We start from the raw sequence: 19,886 nt of genomic DNA on the forward strand, positions 1-19,886 counted from the left end.
GGAACAGTATAAGAAAAAACTAATCTTATTTTTTTATTTTTTTTATGGATCAAATAAAAGTTACCAATCTGGTTCTTTATCTGCAACATACAGCTTTATCTCATTTCCCCCCCTTGGAACTACCTATCCACAGTCTATTCAATGTAATGCTAACACATGAGATGCACAAATTGCAGCAAGGAACTACCCTTAGTATACACAATAACAGTCCATTCCCACTTCTGATAGACGTGACGTAGACATTGTGCCACCAACTAGGACTAATTATTGCAGACTACATGGCTATTGCCACGTAGCCTGTTTCTGGAGACACGTACACACTGTGTCACTGTGCCTGTGTCCTTCCATTTCCTGACAACGTTCCCTACAGTCGAAATTGACAATTGAAACCTTTGGGAAAGCTTCTTGTAGCCTTCCCCTAAACCATGACAATGAACAATCTTTGTTTTTCAGATCTTTTGGGAGCTGTTTTGATGATCCCATTCTGTCTCACTTCAGCAGAGAGTCAAAGAGAAGTGCAACTTGCATTTAGGCACCTAAAATAAATGTTCTCATGATTAAACAGACATTTCTATGAGGTTCAAGGCTTAACAACATAATCCAACCAACTTTGTGTTTAAATTTATCAGTTTTACATGCTGTTACAGGCATTAAAATCAACAAAACCACAAGGGTACCCATATTTTTGCACAGCCAGTTTTTCACATTTTATTTTATTTCATACAACCAAATACTGCTTTTCAAAAAATCTTTGTTTGGAAAACATCCCAGTTCTTAGCTGTTCCTGGTAAATTAAAGACATACCACTTTTATATTTTTTTTGTGAAAGCAGAGTCAATTATAATGCCGGCTGAGAGGGGTTCCCAAACTTTTTCATATGACTGTATATAGTAGTGTCAAACTCTCTCTCTCTCTGTCCACATTGAGCCTCCAGAGCTGAAATTATCTTATAGGAAGAGAAGTGAAATCGTACGCATATGGAATCCAAGGCAGACAGAAATGATATGATCTTAAATAACAATGCAAGAGTGGAATAAGAGTAGCTACAGTCGCAAATTACATGTGGGCACACGGCACATATTTAATCACAAGGCTAGAATATAATACGTTCCCTTTTTAAATTGTCTTTCCTACAGAGTCGTTTTATTCTCATGCTGGGTTTGTACGACTGCTTAATATTTGTTTTCTTTCACTAAAGAATATAACATCTGCAGCAACATGATGTATCAGTATAGTCCGTAACCATTAGAGCCATTTTGTCCTGTTCTGCACTTGAAAGAATATCATGTGGAGCCCTCTTTGTACATCATAGTTAGACAGTCAGTGTATCCAATGGTAAGTAAATGGGGCGGATGGAGGTTGAATGAGATATTATGATAACTCAAGTGTGACCAAAGTTTTTCTGGCCTAACTGTTTGTGAATACAGCCATCAAATTCACTGTTTTAGCCCAGCGTCATTTAAACTCTGATGTGATCCAGAAAAAACACACAGAAAAAATGAAGGCTGACATTATGGAGGATATAGTACATCAAATTAGATTGAAGTACACCTGGTGTAGATATTAATCACAGAAAAAATGCTGCTGCCATCTAGTGAGTGCTGAGTTGAAAAGCATGCAGAATTCTACAGGAGCGCCCCATCCTTCTCCACCATCCTTTTCCATTAAGCATGACTTCTTTTCGTCAGTGTGATTAGGACATCCACATGTCAGCAGGAGTGATACATCCTTACAAGTGTCACACGGTGGCACAGTGTCTACGTCACGTCTATCAGAAGTGGGAATGGACTGTTATTGTGTATACTAAGGGTAGTTACTTGCTGCAATTTGTGCATCTCATGTGTTAGCATTACATTGAATAGACTGTGGATAGGTAGTTCCAAGGGGGGGAAATGAGATAAAACTGTATGTTGCAGATAAAGAACCAGAATGGTAACTTTTATTTGATCCATAAAAAAAAATAAGATTAGTTTTTTCTTATACTGTTCCTACAATCAGCACCGTCTCTACTGATGTTTATCAGGAAGCATTAGGAGAGCCAAAAAGTTACTTTTAACATCATGGAGATGTGATGCATTTTGTTGAGGCAGGGTAAGCTATGAACACACTGGACAAAAGTGTTGGGATATATACATCATGAGGCAGTGGTAATAAAATCATAGAGGGATCATGACACACTCACGGCTCTGGTTTCATATAGAACCATCCTCTGGACCCCACTGATGAGACCTGCAGCCTGAGGCATCTTTATCCCTGTATCTTGCCAACATTCACTATCCAGAAGAGACAACAGGAGTGCTGCAAAGCTAACAAACACACACATATTACTTAATCATCGTAAAAACACACAAAATACAGGGTATATTAACCCAGATACTTATAGACACAGAGTGCATCTTATTTTTGCCCCCAGGATTTCTTAGCTAAGTTAAGTAACACCACTCACTCACCAATTGATTCGGCTAGCTAGCTGCGTTAGCCACAAATCAGGCCCAGGTACGACACTTTTCGTCTACTGCGTGAGGCAACTTCTTTGGACGTTTTTTATTAATTAAAATATGTCTGTAAACCTGCCCATGTACTCGCAGCTAGTACATAGGAGAATGCAACATGAATTTGTTGTAGTCAGGTGACTGTCATGACTGACTGCTAGCTTTGTCAACTGATACGGTGCGCCGCAGAGTCCAAAAAGCTGGAAGGACTGAAAATGCGATTTAGTAGACGCTGTCATTCCATGTGTCATTCAGTGCCCTTGTCTTTCATTTTTATTTTCACAAATTTTCACGTAGATAACGTATATAGCTGCGCATAACTGTTTATCAATGAGAATACACAAACCATAAAGGTTATTTAGAGTTCCCAAGCCGAAAATAGCCCTCCCCCCTCTCTTTAGTTTGTTAGTTGCTATGGTAACCGTAATTCGGTACATTGGATAGCTAACATTAAAAGCTAGGTAACGTTGTGTTAGTTAGCAAATGGTGATACAAGTTTAAACGGGTAAAATATATACATACATTTATATCAATAGAATAAAGGGATGTCCCAAAGCAACGGTAAGTTAACTTTTGTTGAAATGTAGGCTACCAGCAGGTTATCAGTTATATAAGAAACGAAAAGTTTGTTAAACTATTTAAATGTACCCTTCGCTCATGGCTTTTAATTCTCCCTGTGTCCTTTATTCAAGAAGTTAAAGTAGACCGATTGGTGGACAACCTATTAAAAGATGAAGCTGAGAGAGATGCACTTCGTGTCAAACCCACCTGCTTCATCATATTTGGAAGGCCGGTAATTCCTCTCACTCACTCACTCTCACAGTGCTGCAAGCTGATTAACACACACACACACACACACACACACACACACACACACACACACACACACAGTGGTAAGTTGTAACTTAAGCTGTACACACATCCATAAATACTTTATGGATTCCTATCTTCCTAATTTTCACATTTAAGGGTATGGAAATGTGTATTGGATAACTAGCATTGCAACATGTCCCTGAGTTTTGATCACACCTGTATAAATAATAAAATGTCACCTATTGATTTTCTACAATAAACTAAATATGTGTAAGGTCAATGTTAGCAGTTGTTGTCACCTCTTACCATCAGTAAGCATAAACAATTAAATGACTTGTTTTGTCTGTTGCTGAGTTAAATATGCATGAAACATAAGCTATAGTAAACACAATGAATGTCACCGTCAAACATTGTGTACACAGCATAGAAGATCCCATGTCTCCCACACAATTGAAATACGGAGCACATCCAAACAAAGTTGGTGTTTTTGTTGTTGCAGGGTGTTGGCAAGTCCACCTTGGCTAAAGGAATCGCAGAGTCCTGGAAGTGTGTCTTAATTGATGGTAAGTACTATTCCTGTATTTCTGGTCATTTTGTCCCACATAATTCCGATATTTCTCATCAGCGTTTTAACATTTCAGATACTGATTTGATCATAACACACATGAGAAATAAAACGAAACAAGGCAAAGAGGTGAGTATCGTTTTCTATGCCGTAGGATGGAAAGGGCCCTTTTAACATGTATATATACTGTATGTTAGTATATTTATGAAAGTTACTTCTGACCATTGCAGCTCTTTAACATCTTATCTACGGGGAAAAGTATACCAGACAACATGGTTCTCCAGCTGATTCTTGACAAGCTTAATTCACCAGAAGTGGAGCACCACGGTAAATCTTGTAGCACACATGCGATCCCTTCTCTATATATTTGCCTCATTCATGACACCACTGCGGGAGCTATGGCGCAGCTTGTTCTTAATGATACATGTGTTGTAATCCAGGGTACGTACTGAGCTGCCTGCCGTTCTTGTCAGAAGAGTGTCTCAAGATTCACAAGCAGATTGAGACCATCAAAAACCTCAAACTAAAACCCAATTTCATCATCAACATCAAGGTGACAACCGATTCCTTTTCATGCTTTTTCTTTTCTTTTCCTGAAAAAAGTTTAAAGGTGCTACGAGGAACTTTTTAATATTTCTGAAACAGTAAAAACCTATGATAATCATACATTACATGTAACAGCAAATGAGACCATCAGTGCAAATAATGCTTGTTATTGCCTTTGTCATGGGTACGCTCACCCAGGAACTACAGCCGGCGCAGTAAAAACACTACGTCCAAAGGGGGTGCAAGAATGAACACAAACCGAATGTTCCTCGGAGCACCTTTAAACATCAGAGATTGTTTTGATGATGAGCTTAACACTCCTCCTCTTAACACCAGTGCTCGGACAATGACCTGGTCCAAAGGCTGTCAGGTCTAAAGCAGCAGCCAGAAACAGGCCTGTGGTACAACAGGGATCAGTGGAAGAGCAAGGAGGAGTTTAACAAGAAGAAGGAGAGCAACGATGAGGAAGCAGAAGATGAGGAGGAGCAGGAGACGGTAGGGCTCAAGGGGATACACCTCTTAACTCTCTTGGGTTTTAATTTTGAATGCGTTCCAGTGATGATTAGTTTATTATTATTTCCGGCATCTTCCTTTTCCGTAAAGTTGTATTCATTTGACACAGTAAAAGGATTTACTTAATTTTTTTTCTTCATTACAATTTTTTACCAATACATACTTCTTACTGCAACCTTAAACTCAAATTTCCTGTTATAGTAATGGTGGGAAGGTTTTTTTGCATGCAGGCTGGAGAAGAAGAGCTCAAAAAGGAAGCCATTGACCAGATGGTGTGGACACCAGAGAATTTGGCCATAAATACCTTACCTAGAATCAACAAGTACAAGGAGACCATGCTCAGACCATTGGAGGTGAGTTATCCAGGGCTCCAAGTAGCCTAATTATGAATGTCTGATGGATTAATTAAGATGTCTCACACAATATGGGTTATGATATGTGTCTTTGTATCATTTGCAGTCATGTAATATACTGTATTTCCGACATTTAAAATGCAATTAGGCATTTAATTATGGCATTATGGTTTCTGAGACATTACTTTCCAGTGTGGAGATGTATTATCGTTTCATGTTTTGTCGAGGTCAAAACAGTGTTGTCAAAGACATTGGCCGCGTTTCCCAGATTCGTTAAGAGCCTCTTTGGGCAAAGTACTACTTTGGAGCGCTCTTAAGAACGCTGTGAAAGAAGAATGCGTTTCCCAGATTCGTTCTTAGCGAAAGTAGTACTTTCACTAAGATGGAACTGTACGACGGCGCTGACCCACTCTTTCAACCTTCTTAGCGACCAAATCGTCAGTGATCATGCCGCGTCAGGGAAATTTATTTCCTCCACTTTTCGAAATAATAAAACAATGTTCAATGCGGACCTGGCGCAATAAACATAAACTAATAGTAGAGAATTTTTTTTTTTTAATGAATTACACGTTTACGTTTTCCACACACATGTGAGTTTATAGTACTACACATAAAAAAACATCCACAACCCTGTGGCATTTCACAGATATCAAGGAAACAGATTTAATTGAACTCAGCTGAACCTCATCCAGAGCGGCTCCACCTGCTATAAAGGCGTTGCCAAAGTCCACGCGTGTGAGAAACCATGGCTGCAATACAACAGCCTCGCCGTGCGCGAAGCCAGACGGTTTACATAAATGCATACGTTTGTCGGCACTTCTCCCCACTGGACGTGCTATCAGACCGGGCCGTCCAGGCAAAGTACCGACTGCCCCGGCCGTGCGGAGATCCAACGGCTGATCACTCTGGTGTCTCCACACACATGCAATTTTTCCTTCAGCCCGGAGATGCAGCTTCTGGCTGCGCTGCGTTTTTAAGAACATATCAACCTCTTCTGAGGTCCAACAACCCCCAGCCCCTACCCCTTTACCACCAGTCACCAAGCATTGATCACTAAACCATAAACCCACAACCACCACATCACCCATATCAACTCTCAGGCCTGAAGGCTGAAATAAATAAACAGAACCAGCAGATGTAGGCTACATGTAACGTCCTGCACACTATGAGTATTGCTGCAGTGTCCGGGTGCTTTACCTGAAAGTCTGGCACTGGAATGCTGTTGAAAGGGCGCACTATACGCACACGTCATTAACCTACGCTTAGATAAATTACAAATTGCCTGGGACTTTTTGTTGCTATAGGTTTGACACTCTCATTTCAATGCAAAATGATCCACACAATGGTTGAAAAGGAAACCAAAGTAGTTTATTGAAACCATATGGGGGAGGGGTTACTCCGCGCTGTCTTTACTGGGCGTCTGCATCACCTGCAACGAAGGGAGATTGATTAGTGAAACCTTCGCACTCTTCCTTTTTGTTTGGTTCTGGAACTCCTGCCACTTCTTCCTCACAGCACGCCAGTCACGCAGGCCACATGGGATGGAGGGGGACATATTTTCGGCTATGGCCTGCCTAACACGGTTCTTCACCGTGATGTTCTTTTTGCCCCTTGTTCCCCCGAATAAAACTGCCCGGTGCTGCCAGACCTCGTCCACTAAGACGCCCATCTCCTCCGCGGTAAACGACGGTGCCCGCTTGTTTCTTTTGCTGCCGCTTTCTTCCACTCTCACATGTGTGTGCCTATCCACGGGGTATATATGCGCTAATGGGCTTGATTACTACTTGGATACACTTGTTGCCACACACACCCCCCCCCCTCCCTCCCCCCCGCACCCACACACCCCCACACGCACGATACATGCGTAGCCTAATTCCACCTGTGTGGGGGTGACCACGGGGCGCTGTGTGTGACTTATGCGCTGATAAAGAGGTGGGTGATCGATTCGCCTGGCATCGATTTATTCAGTTTCAGCACGACCGCGGTGGACAGCTCCCACCAAAGTACTTCTTTCGCTTCGTCTTACGCGTTCTCCAAAGAAGGCACTTAAGAAGCCATCTGGGAAACACCCGTATCTTAACGCTCCTTCTTTGGCGAACCCTTCTTTCGACTCTTCTTTGGCCCCAAAGAACGATCGAATCTGGGAAACGCGGCCATTATCGGAAACGAGGAGACTTACACAGACTGATATAACAACCCAGCTTGATATTCTTTTGTTTAAAATTTAATCAGATGAAGTCTTAAATGAATCTCCACGCGTCAAAAGCACTAAATTTAACTTTTTGCATGGCTAGTAATTCTAAGTGATTTGCTATTTCTTCAGGACTATATGACGGCCCACAACCCCCTCTACCTTTTGGAGTTGGATGGAAACAACCCACCTGAAGTGCTGCATTTGGTAAATACATTGGAGAATAATTAACCGTCTGTGGTAAAAATACATTATGTAGTATTTCAAACAATATAATAACCAAAAAAATAAGATTTTGTGACCGTAGTAAGTTTTGAATTTGCAGCCATTCGTCTAAAGCTGACTTTTATGTGACAGCAGGGTGTTTGAGCCTACATGTGCATGTTCAACTACCTATGTGTTCTGAATGTTCTCTTTCTAGTCTGTGATGTCTCGTCTAGGATCCATGGCTATAAAGCGTGTCTCCATTCCAGTCCTCCTCCACATGACTGATGATGAAGAATTGGCAGAGGAAATTGACACGGTCTGCTATTCATGACCATATTCATATTTAATTTCGAAACAGAAATACTCATGGGAATGCATACAGAACTATAAACACACATGTAATATTGATTGAAAAATCAATTTTGCTCCAGGTACCTGTGGGTGGATTGTTGGAATTATGTCTCTAACATGAGTCCCCTTCTTAATTTAACTAGAAGTAGCTTAAGCCTGATTCCTTCTCTTCTGCAGGAGGACCTTATGAGAATCATGTGCGAAAAGGCAGTCTGCCCTGGCTTCAGATGGAGAAGGAGCCGGTGGGGCCGAGTCTGCCCTGTTGCTCTGAAGGAGCTGAAGAACATACCTGGCAAGCCAGAATTTGCTGTGGGGTGAGTGGTCTTTGTGTAAGCTAATGGCTAGGTGAAGAAGCAATTCAAATGTTGCAGGTAAGACATGGTGAAAATGTCAACCAACTCTCATTTCAACCCCATGTGCAGCTTCCAGGACAAAATATACTTCCTCTCATCTCAGGAGGCCACACAGAAGTTTTTTGCCAACCCCCGACGGTACTTACTTCCTCCAATGCCCAGTCCTCCTTGCAAAGTAGCCATCATTGGAGCTCCACGGGCAGGGAAAAGCACTCTGTGTAAGCTTATAGCTCAGCACTACAATGCATTGGTGCTTGATATGGAGGAATTGGTGCAGCCCGTTCTGGACCGGGTTGAGAAGGAGAGGCTCGACAAAATCAGAGAGGAGACGACACAGTTCGCAATGGAGACAATCAAGAGGAACAAGGCTGGCGAACAGGGCAAGTTGACCTTTGCTGATGGTGATGGGGTTCTGTATCAGCTGTACAGTGGTATATACATTTAAGTGTAATTTAATGTTGTGTTATTTTACTTCATCAGATGAAACCAGTGCTGTAAAAGGTAAGAGGTTTAACTATTCTCTTTACTCTTTCAGCCTCTAAGTCAAAAACACACACGCAAACAAACAGCCATGGATATATTTACAATTTCTTTAATCTTTTACATAATGAGTACATATCACAAATGGTAGTCCAATTATGGCTCAGAGTTCAGGGGCCGTATTCACAAAACATTTTAAGGCTAAGAGTAGGTCCTAACGTGCTGATTTAGGAGTAACTCTCAAAAATAAGGGGCGTTTCACTCCTAATTTTAGGACTCCTAACTTTTTAAGATAAGTGTAATTCACAAAGCATTTTAGCGCTAAAACTAGCTCCTAAATCTATAAAAAGCTAGGAGTCCTCGAGAATCACAGACAACCATTTGATGGTGTTTTGGAGAGATTTAATGCTAGTGGGCTTTATAAAAGGTAGCCTACCTTTAATAGCTGTAAGGGTTTAATGATCTTAGTAAAGCTATATTTAGAAAGTATTGACACATTTATATTTATTATATTGTTATAAAAAATATTTATTAAGTTAATTATCCTCCAGTTGCTTTGGGTTTATGATGCACTGAAAGTTACTATTGGTGTCACGTTTGGGTTTAATTTCCTACTAGAGTAGGCCTATATGTGGCGCTTCGCAGCATCTCCTCCGTTCCACAGATCCGCTACTGTATAGTTGCGCGTCTCGCCTTTTTCCTTCCGCATGCACTTTACGATTTCGCCGGCTGTTTCTAAATTGTGAATTTCCTGGTTTGTCGCTGTCTGACTATTGCTGCATAGTCCGCCATTGAGAGAAATACAGTGAGAGTGCATGGCGTGCAGCTGTTCAATGAGGATATTTTTTTTCGATTCAAATAATTGTAAAATTTTAAATGAAAATAGAAAATACCTATGTGGCGCTATTGTAGGTTAATTGTGAACAAATGTGTGGGAAACCCTGCAGTATCTTGGTTTCATGTTAAATCAGTGTCACTTGTCATTAATTGAATATAAAAACTCTTTACTTTAATACAGCGACACGATATGGATATCTCCCACAGTGTTCCCATCATAAATTCACTCTTAGCTCTCATTCCCTCTCAGCCAATCACTGTGGGCATAGAAGGTATGAACATGACATCATCCATAGCAACAGGGTCAACACCGCCCTCTAGTCTTAGCTAAGGAGTCCCTCCCATTCCTTAGTAAAAGTTGGTCTTATCAGCTTTGTGAATAGGTTTTAAGAAATTACTCCTTACTAAGAACTTTTAGTGCTCCTGGAGTACTCTTAGCACTAAGATAAAATGTTTTGTGAATACGGCCCCAGGTGCACAGAAAGAAAGATAGTATGTATGTAGTGTACTGGGCATGGGCAGCATATGCTATATTTGTGTTCAAGTGTTTTCTGCTTTTGTCAGTTACAGAAGATCATCCAGAGGTGAAAGCCATGGTGCGCACTGCACTGGAAGAAGCCAAACATATGGCCACCTCTCCCTTGAGCTTGTATGCAGAGGTACTGGAGAAGCATGTCAAAGAGGTATGTTAAAAACATGGTCCTAAATATTTAGGATTTGATATACCTTATCATCTTTCCCCTAATTCTTTTTCTGTGATTGATGTTATACTTTCATTTTATCCATTGAATTTATTGTGAGTTTCAATTGACTAAATTTAACATAGATATTGCCATTTGATACAGTAAAAAGGATGTCAATGTAGAGCCAAATTAAAATGAAGAACCCAAAGTTTGACTATGCACTTTTGCTTGATATGGGATTTAAATACTGTAGTATATAACATCTCTAAACAGTTTGCAATGGGGAAACGTTAAGTGACAACATTTTTCTCTGGGCGATTGTGTTTGAATAATTCTGATGTTACAGATTGAGTCGCAGAATGATGGAGTTAGGACCGGCTGGGTGCTTGACAACTTTCCCAAGAACTTTTCCCAAATAAACGCCTTAAATCAAGCTGGAATCCTGCCCAACACCTTCTTCTGTCTCAAAGACACTGATGGAACCCAGGGTACGCACACAGACACAGAGACACCGTTCAGTTAAAATACGTATACTTGAGTGTGTATATTTGAGTCCTGTCAGTGCTCATGTGTCCCTGCCCATGTGTTCAACAGTTTTGAAGAGATTGTATGAGGCGAACAAGGAGAGCGTGGACAAGGCAGTGAAGAAGAGGTTGCGGGGCGGTGAGCATGACATTCTTACATTATTTAAAAAAATTAAGGAGAGCCATTTGTATTGCCTGCTGTTCTCAGATAACAAATGCATGTCAAACTTAAAGGGGCAGTTCACCAACTGTACATCTGAACACTGCTTAGTCGATTAGCTTTGGTGTAACAGTTTGTCAGATGTACTATGTCTGGTTCGGTGTTACAGTTTGTTACTTTGACTGTTCAATACGTCACCAACATATTCAACTGTTTTGTAATGACAAAGATACATTTACTTCGATATTGCTGCCTTTGTGGTTGAAGTGCTCCTTTAATTAATGTGGACAACATTACAACTGCAGTTCATATGTCTTTTGAATGAAGTAAAGTTATATTTGATCTTTAATATTGTACCGTTTAGGAATTTGAACAGTGTGGGCACACATTTTCATCCACCTCCCCTTCTTTGTATTTGCATTCTAATGTGGTATGTAAGTGCCTTAAAAGCAGCATTAAACTCCTCCTTCTGCTCTATGTCTTGCTCAAGCAGCAGCTCCACCTGACCATGGGGAGTTGGGTTTTCCGGACGGCCCGGAGATGACTGACTATAGACTCAAACTGCAACAGTTTGAAACGGACTGGACTCAAATGGAGTATGCTCTAACCGTGGACCACTCAGTACTGGAGATTGGCAACCAAAGCCCTGAGGACCTGCTTCATGAGATCGTCCTTAAGATGGAGAGTCAGTGTCAATCACAGTCTTGAATTTACACACCTTATATATTTTAATTGGTTCCAATGGACAGTAGTTTTTTTTTATGATTTTGGTGTTTTTTTAAGAGGTACTGAGACAAATATTTCTCTAATATTTGGCACTCGCATCTGTCAGTATTTTCTCAGAATGAAGGAACAACAATTCAATGATGACATTTTAGTAACCCGAAGCAGCTATAACATCCTTTTGACAAATATTTTTAAATTGATACTAGAATTGAAATGATTCTTCTTATAATGTGACATTATTTTACTTGACAATGTTTGCTAATCTAATATGGTTTACATGTATTATCTTTCAGAGCCTTTTCAGTATGTGGCCTGGGAGGTGTTACCGGTGGACCTAGATGAGGAGACTGAAGACGCAGAGGCCTTAGCCGAGATGGAGAGATCTGAAGAAGGAGGCAGCGACGATGCCCCAGATGAGGAGGATGAAGTGAGTTAACCAAGAAGTCTGTTCACTTTCATGTCACTCTTTTGACTCTACAAACTTAACTTGAAAGTTAACATTTATAACTAAAGAGATACTGTACATCCCTGTTTTCACTGCTCTGCTGACAATTGATAATATAAAAGGTCTATACCTTTTTACCAGCATCTCCTTTTTCTGTCAATGCAAACAGGAGACCCCAACATCCAAAAGATTATTTGGTGAAACTCATAATTTTTGCCCCGTGGCCTTAAAGACACTTAACGTCCTTTGGCCCTGTACGGACGAGATCGCAGCAAAGTACCGTGAGAAATTTTACTACTTCTCTAGCGATGAAGCCAAGGAATCCTTCATTCAAAACCCTGCGCAATATGTCGCACGGACTGAGCTTCTCAAGGTATGAGCTGAAATGTAAAATAGTTATAGTAACATAAACATAGTAAGAAAAACTAAACAAAACACTTGACACGTTTCTTATCCTCTTTTATTCTAGCCTCCTGCCCTGCGGATCTTTCTGCTTGGCACGCGCGGGTCAGGTAAGACCACTCACGGCAAGTGGCTGGCCAAGGAGCTTGGCATCTTCCACATTCAGTTCAGGGAGCAACTCCAAATGCTCATCATGGCCAAGACCATGAAGCCGGTTCCTTATGCGGATGAGCTTGTGTCTCCAGAGCATTCTCCTGAAGACTTGGAAGCCCAGATAAAGGAAGCCAGGGGCGAGGAGGAGACAGAGTATACCTCTTCCAACCCGGATTGCATGGATGTCAGCATCAAAAACAGCTTTCTCTGTATGGAGATGTATAATGCGTTGACACTGAATTGTTGTTATATATTGTTTTGTGTGTTTAAAGGAGGAAACTGAGCTGACCGATGAAGAACAGGCCATCACAGCCTACCTGTCTGATGGAGAGCCACTGACTTACGAGATCCTGGATATGGTTATCGGACCGTACTGGAAACAGGAACCATACAAGTAGTAGCACACATACGCCCAAACACACACACTATATTTCTGTCTTGCTGAGAGATAGATGAGAAGATTGAAATCACAGATTTATACCAATTCTTCAACAGCAAGAAAGCAAATATGCTTATTTCCCAAAATGCCCAAAAATGTAAACCCAGGCTCACATATAGACACATTTGTATACATATTTCTGTATATTTCTGACAACATAAGGTATTTGCTTGACACAAAGTACTCCACCTTATAGGTCTACAGGTTTCATTTTGGAGGGCTTCCCTCAAAACCCTGATGAGGTGCAGTACATGATAGAGCGACAACTTTTCCCGGACATTGCAGTCATCATGTCGGTGGATGTGTCGGTTGTTCAGAAGCGTCTGCTGCCGACATACCTTGACAAGTGGCGTGAGCGCCGCAACCATCATGAAGCACAGCTCAAACTCCTTCGTGATCTACGCAAGAAAAACCGGGTAAGCAGGACAATTCAAGAGGAAAGAATAATTTCTCAACTTTGTTATCAAGCATGATTCTTGAGGTCTGTCCTGAGAAAATACTATAGGTCTGGTACAATTTTTGCTATCTCTTTGCTGCTACAGGAGGAGAGTATTGCCAAGAGAAGGGCTGAACTTCAGGCAGAGCTAGACCCTGAGGAAGTCCAAACCAAGGTAAGCTGCACACTTGCCATAACCACTGACTTGCCCACTCCATGGCTGCTTAACCCACCCTTCCTCCCATCTCCATTCCCTTTAACCATCAGTTAAACCAAGGGGAGGATGAAGAAGATGAAGAAGATGAAGATGAAGAGGAGGAAGCTGCAGGCAACGTAGAGACTGACATAGAGGCCATGCTGCTGGATGAGTTTCCTGAAGAAGATGATATGGAAGACACAGAGAATGAGGACAGTGAGGAGGCAGCGTCTGAGAGGCTGGAGATGGGGATAGAAGAGCGCTTTGTGTCAGATGAAAATAGCCTCGTTACTGTGACGGTACAAATACAGAAACAACGTTTTAAAAAAATGAGAAACTACACTGTCAGAAATAAGGCTTACAAGGGGAGTCTATTTCTGTCCCCTAAGGTACAATTTACACGAATGAAGCTCCTAGGGACAAATTTTGGACCTCAAACTATCTTTTTATTGGCCAAAGTGGTACATACTGTACATGTTTCCCAAGCAGTGAAAGCTACTTATATGAAGTATTTCTTCCAAAATGTATTCTTGGTTTTCACTGTTGACTTCCTTATTGAAGGTACATTTGAACCTGTATCCTATGAGCAGCCTTGAAATAATAGAATTAAAAGTGTTGTATGTAGACGTGTGGATATGAAACACAAGGGTACAAATAAGTGCCCCATTGTGGGGTACTGCCCCAGTGGCAGGTCGCTGAACCCCTAAGGTACAAACGTTTGCTTGTATTTTGAGAGTGTAGCCAGTCATGCATAAATGTTTCGCTCACTTATTTCATTACTGTTTATTTACTTATATTTACTTTTTAGTGAGAAGTTATATTTGACTTAGATTTGTTCAACAATATTACATCATGGTCTGCATAATGCACTGTATGTTCACATATTGTTCTGTTTGGATGCTCATATATTCTGCATTGTGCTGTTTTATCGTCAGGAGCTCCTGGTTGAACAAAACATACCCAAGATGTCAATAGGTGCAACGCGCAAACACCAGATCATGCAGCATCAGCTGCTCAAGAGAATCCAGCCCCTGCTCACCAACCGGGAGTCACTTTTCCAAAAATGCCAACCCATCTCATACAGCCTGGCGCATAAGTTGCTGCTCTCCTCTTACAAGCTCCACAGTGTCTTTGGCTGCTGGGACCCCATAAAGGTAGGCATGTCAACTGTATTTTGTAGCCTCTGTGGGATGAGGCCTTTATTTTTGTTGTAAATAAAAGTTCTAGAATGAATGAATTCAAACTCAAGTACATCTTGTTCCTTTAGTGCTGACTAAGTGTTAATCAGCAGTCATATTTCCTGTACAAACTGTGTTGTAAACTATTCTTTTATCCACACAAACCCCCCCTTCTACAGCAATACACAGACAGAGATTTGATCCAGCCCCTGCAGTGGCCTCTCAGATCCACGTATCCCCTGATCTTCCATCAGTATCTCTACTTCTTCGCGTCCAAGGAGAACCGCAAAACGTTTATGCTGAATCCCTTGAAGTACCTTAGACAGCCCAAGCCGGCCCCTTCCCTTCCTGTTAAAATGGCTGTTGTTGGACCGCCGAAATCTGGGAAAACCAATGGTTAGACTCCACTTTGAGTGGACGGTTAGTTATCCACTCAAAGTTGTTTTCGTTGAAACTTTCTCAAGCGCATATCTCTGTCTTGTCATTCATTCACCGTGTTCCTGTCTGTCATTGTTTGCTTTTTATCTCCAGTGGCTATGATGTTCTCTCAGAAATACGGCTTGGCTCGACTGTCCATCGGCGGTGTGATGCGTATGGTGCTTGACAACCAGGGGCATACCGATCTGGCCGTACAAATGAAAAATCATCTTTCCCAGGGCCTCGCTGTGCCCGATGAACTGGCCATTCAGTGTCTGGAGGTGGCGCTCATGAGCTCGGTCTGCAGCACTCGAGGGTTCGAAACTTTTGCCTTAAAATAACCGCTGCTGTGTGTCTTCTTGTGTTTGAAGACAAATACACTATTCTTCTTACTTGTTGTGACTATCAATAAATCTGTGCATCCTGTACAATGTTATACTTGTTTGTTTGGCATTCAAGGTACGTGCTGGACGGCTTTCCAAAGACACTCAAGCAGGCAGAGCTGATGGGATCTCGGAGCATCATCCCCATGATAGTAGTTGAGCTGGAGCTAGACACGGTGGATGTGTTGAAGAGAGGCCTAGTGGACAAGATGAGGCCCAACAAGTCAGATCCACACATCAATAACAACGATAGATACACATTTGTTTTTCAGCAAACCCTTCTAAATGACTAGTAACTAAAAGTGACCCGTTTCCCCTCCCCTCCTCCCACTGTAGGCCTCACGTAACACACGACAGCTCCGAGATCCTCCACATTCGAAACTCATGTTACAAGCAGGAGATGGAGCATGTGAGGCAACACTTCCAGCAACAATATAAGAACTGGATCCCACTCGATGGCCAGAAGAATAAATGGTGGATCTGGAACAGCATTATAAAGGAGGTCAGCGTCAGCATGAGGTATATCCACAGCTACCTGGAGAGGACGCACAGCGGTAAGTACCAGAAGCTTGATGCAGACTCTTGTTGAGGAGAATGTATTTAACCCAGATCACTATTTTTTTCCCACTTCGTCTTAGTTATTAATTATGTCTTTTTCATTGCTCATTGCAGTTTAAAATGAAAAAAGGGACAGAGAAAAAAAAAAATCTAAAATATTTATAAAGACAAATAAAAGGTGATTAATTATGAGGGAAAATCTGCAATACTCTTGATATGACAATAATGTGTTTATCGTGCCCATGCATGCATTTGAATTTAGCAGGTAAAGCAGCTTGCATCAACCGGCTGTGCATCACACCAAAGGAGCTGCAGTGTCGGCTTGGAGAGTTTGGAAAGTACTGCCCTGTGTGCCTGGCTCTACATTACCACCTGGTGGACTGCTCGGAAATTGCAGCTTTAACTCATGCGGCTGAATACAGGGGACGCTATTACAAGATGTGTGGCGAAGACCATTTAGGGGTCAGTGTGGTGGAGCTGTTCTTAAACAAAACAAAAAAAACACTTGACTTGTATAGATGCACAAATGATACGGCAATAAACATACATGCAAATAATTGATGTTATGTGCTCTCTCCACAGAGGTTCCTGACCACTCCAGATCAGTTTGTAAATCCTGGCTGCCCACACGCTCTCCCACAACCCCAACTGCTGCCAAGGAAGCTGACTGAGACTCAGGTGAAGAACAAGTTCCCACAGCAAGTTGAGATGAAGGGCTTCTGCCCTGTCACCTATCTTGACGGAAAGCAAAGGTACACTATTCACTCTTCACAGGTAAAATCTAACTCTAAACCATATGTGCTTGAATATGCTGAAAAGCATTAAGTTCCAATTCAAAGGCGAAAACCAGAATTAGAATTACAGACACATACATGACAAGTGACTTTTCCTCATATCCTGATAATACTTTCAAAGACCCTGTTTCCACCTGGCATTAATATGTGGTTTTTAGGATCCGATCGCGCTAACTACAGGTGGAAACACGCTCAATGCGCATTGAATGCGCATTGAAATTATCCACATTCGGAGGTGGTTTGAGACCACTTATCCACATACCCATTAACAGTGGAAACGCGTATGCGCATCTCATACACATTAGGCCCCGCCCACTCAACTGCGGCGAGTGACTGGGCGGAAACGCGTACTCATTCACGCGACAATTCACGTCATAAAAGTGCACCGTTGCAGGTAAACAGACAACAGAAAACAGAAAACATTGAAGATGGAGTGTATAAGCGGAAATGATGTACGAGCTGATTTCCATACAGCGCGGGGAATTCGAATCCGGATCGCAAACGCGCATAGAAGACGCATTGTTAAGGCCAGGTGTGAACAAGCATATTACATTTACATATAACGATCGGATTCCTCAGAACCACATATTAATGCCAGGTGGAAACAGGGTCTTAGACCCTGTTTCCACCTGGCATTAATATGTGGTTCTGAGGACTCCAGTGTGCGGAGCAATGTTTGTTATTAACTTATTATATAAACCAAACAGCTACCTTTCGATGGATAGTTTTAATAAAAACAGTGAAACTCTTAAACATGTTGATTCAAATCAGTCACTGTGTTAATTTTATCAATAGGTTAATGTAGGTCTTTACTAGGTTAAAAGATTCCTGTGAAAGCTCATTTTTGAAAATAGCACAAAATGTCAATAAAAATTACAATAAATAAGTAAAACAGAATTTCACTTGACATGCCTGTACAGTATACTTGCACAAACAGACTGCATTTGTGTCAGAAATCATTTTACTGGCTGCAACTCTTTACCATATTGTTAGATCATTTTCTAATCATAGAAGGTGTATGTTTTCTTTAGGTATGAAGCCCTGGTCCGAGGAAAGCTGGAATATGCTGTGGAATACAAAGAGCGGATCTATATTTTTGAGACAAAGCAGAAACTGGACACATTCTTAAGGTATGAGGCTGTCTCTCTTTTTATACTTCAGATTGTTTTCTTTATTCATATCGACAGTTTCTGAAATTCTTCCCATTACCTTTAACAAAGACAGTGTAGTATTATGTGGCCATGATACAGTTGCTATCAGTTTATTGAGGGAAAGTTGGTGTTGATCTCTCAAGGATTCCTGAAACCTACTGGGACCAGAAACTGCCCAATAAAGTTCCTCCTCTGTGCGAGCCTGTACCCCTCACCTCGCTTCCAACATTGGGCTACCTGGAACAGGTCAGTCACATACTCAAACATGCCTTTAAAACAATGCTGTATTCTGTAATAATGCTGTATTAAGAGATTGCATTGCGTAGAATATATATATGGTCTTCAATCTGAACCCTCTTTGATATCGGTCCTTCTTTGAGTTAAGTCTGTATCTGTTTTTGTTTTAGGGAGTGTCAGTAGCAGTCGTCAAAGCCATGACAGCAGCTGGGTGTCTCAAACCAAAGTATCCCTTCCTCAGTATACAAACATCAGCGCTCCTCTATGTGGCCTTCTATCTAAAAGGTAAACAAGAGGTCAAGGGTCGAAATAAAATATTGTGTTCATCGCTTAAACCAGTGCTTCTCAAATGGTGGGGCGAATTGTCAAGGGGGGGGGGGGGGGGGGGCGCGGGCTGCCTTGATTTCCAACTGACCAAAAAAAACAATTTTTTTTTTTGTTAGTGCTAGCAAGCGAGATGCGTGCTTGTGTATGGTCATATTTGCGCGAAGGGCCGCGATTTGCAGTAAATAAATGTCCACATGTGTCTCCAAGTGTCTCTGTAGGCTATTTAAAAAAAAATCAAGCAAGTAGACTAATAATAACATTAATGAATTATTGGTTATCGCATCACAGAAGGCCTATTGGCCTATTTAACTATGTTTACAGTTAAAAAAAAATTGGAATGAAATGCAAACCTCAGTGAATCATTTGCTCTTGTTTCTCTGTCCTGAGATTCACACAGACTGAGCAGTCTTGTTTAAATGTTGCTAATAATCTGAACTTTTAATTTTTTTTGCTGCAGAAGTTCTAAGCTAATTTTTGTTATCTAATTTGATAATAAGGTGATTGTATGCAGAATGCTCGTGCCAGAAACTCATACGGTGGTTTTGTACAGATAAATAAATAAATATTAGCAGGTTGTCAATAGTATTTCGGTCCCCTAGGGGGAGCATGACAGAAAATAATTGAGAACCACTGGCTTAAACTAAATAATGGTAAGGATGTTACATACTATTTTATTTATCTACAAGCTTTGGTAAAATGTAGTCCAACTAATAAATTAAATCTCAAATTTTTTTTACAGCTTTCAACCGCAAGAGCACGGACTACAGCCGCCAGAAGTACAAAAAGAAGCTGGCCTTGTTTGAAGAGAACTGCGCGCTCATTCCCTACCTTAGCTCAACAATGAGTGGGAACTACAGGCCCCCGGGTGAACGTCCCATTGACTTTGAGTTCAAACTGAGTCGGTTCCTGGGCTTGGGAGAAGAGCCACGAGCCTACATTGTGCTGTAGCAGTGGAGAAGACTTGACTACTGCTACT

The 19,886-nt window shown here is 41.3% G+C and overlaps 2 protein-coding genes across 2 annotated transcripts in view; one reads left to right on the forward strand and one right to left on the reverse strand.

The window, feature by feature from the left end:
• Positions 1-2,596, reverse strand: part of fig4a (FIG4 phosphoinositide 5-phosphatase a) — a 68,940-nt gene extending 66,344 nt beyond the window's left edge. The window contains exons 1-2 of the mRNA XM_080047603.1: positions 2,451-2,596; positions 2,183-2,306 (exon numbers count right to left, since the gene is read on the reverse strand). Of these exons, the coding sequence (XP_079903729.1) occupies positions 2,183-2,245 (63 nt within the window). The 5' untranslated portion in view covers positions 2,246-2,306; positions 2,451-2,596. The remainder of the gene's footprint in view (positions 1-2,182; positions 2,307-2,450) is intronic.
• A 441-nt stretch (positions 2,597-3,037) lies between these two features.
• On the forward strand, positions 3,038-19,858 carry ak9 (adenylate kinase 9; the record flags this gene model as incomplete). The annotated part of the gene is made up of 34 exons (XM_080048202.1): positions 3,038-3,053; positions 3,185-3,285; positions 3,805-3,868; positions 3,947-3,999; positions 4,101-4,197; positions 4,311-4,423; positions 4,753-4,911; positions 5,160-5,282; positions 7,606-7,680; positions 7,895-7,996; positions 8,209-8,345; positions 8,454-8,815; positions 10,266-10,384; positions 10,731-10,872; positions 10,979-11,047; positions 11,559-11,753; positions 12,088-12,221; positions 12,409-12,612; positions 12,709-12,978; positions 13,070-13,188; positions 13,430-13,649; positions 13,776-13,844; positions 13,937-14,164; positions 14,801-15,019; positions 15,223-15,439; positions 15,575-15,776; positions 15,920-16,066; positions 16,180-16,397; positions 16,667-16,863; positions 16,984-17,153; positions 18,227-18,325; positions 18,490-18,592; positions 18,754-18,868; positions 19,650-19,858. The coding sequence occupies 34 exons, from the start codon at positions 3,038-3,040 to the stop codon at positions 19,856-19,858; spliced, it is 5,067 nt and encodes a 1,688-aa protein (XP_079904328.1).
• Between the last annotated feature and the right edge of the window lie 28 nt (positions 19,859-19,886).

The sequence above is a fragment of the Ammodytes marinus genome, assembly GCF_949987685.1.
Source record: "Ammodytes marinus genome assembly, chromosome: 19".
NCBI lineage: Eukaryota > Metazoa > Chordata > Actinopteri > Uranoscopiformes > Ammodytidae > Ammodytes > Ammodytes marinus.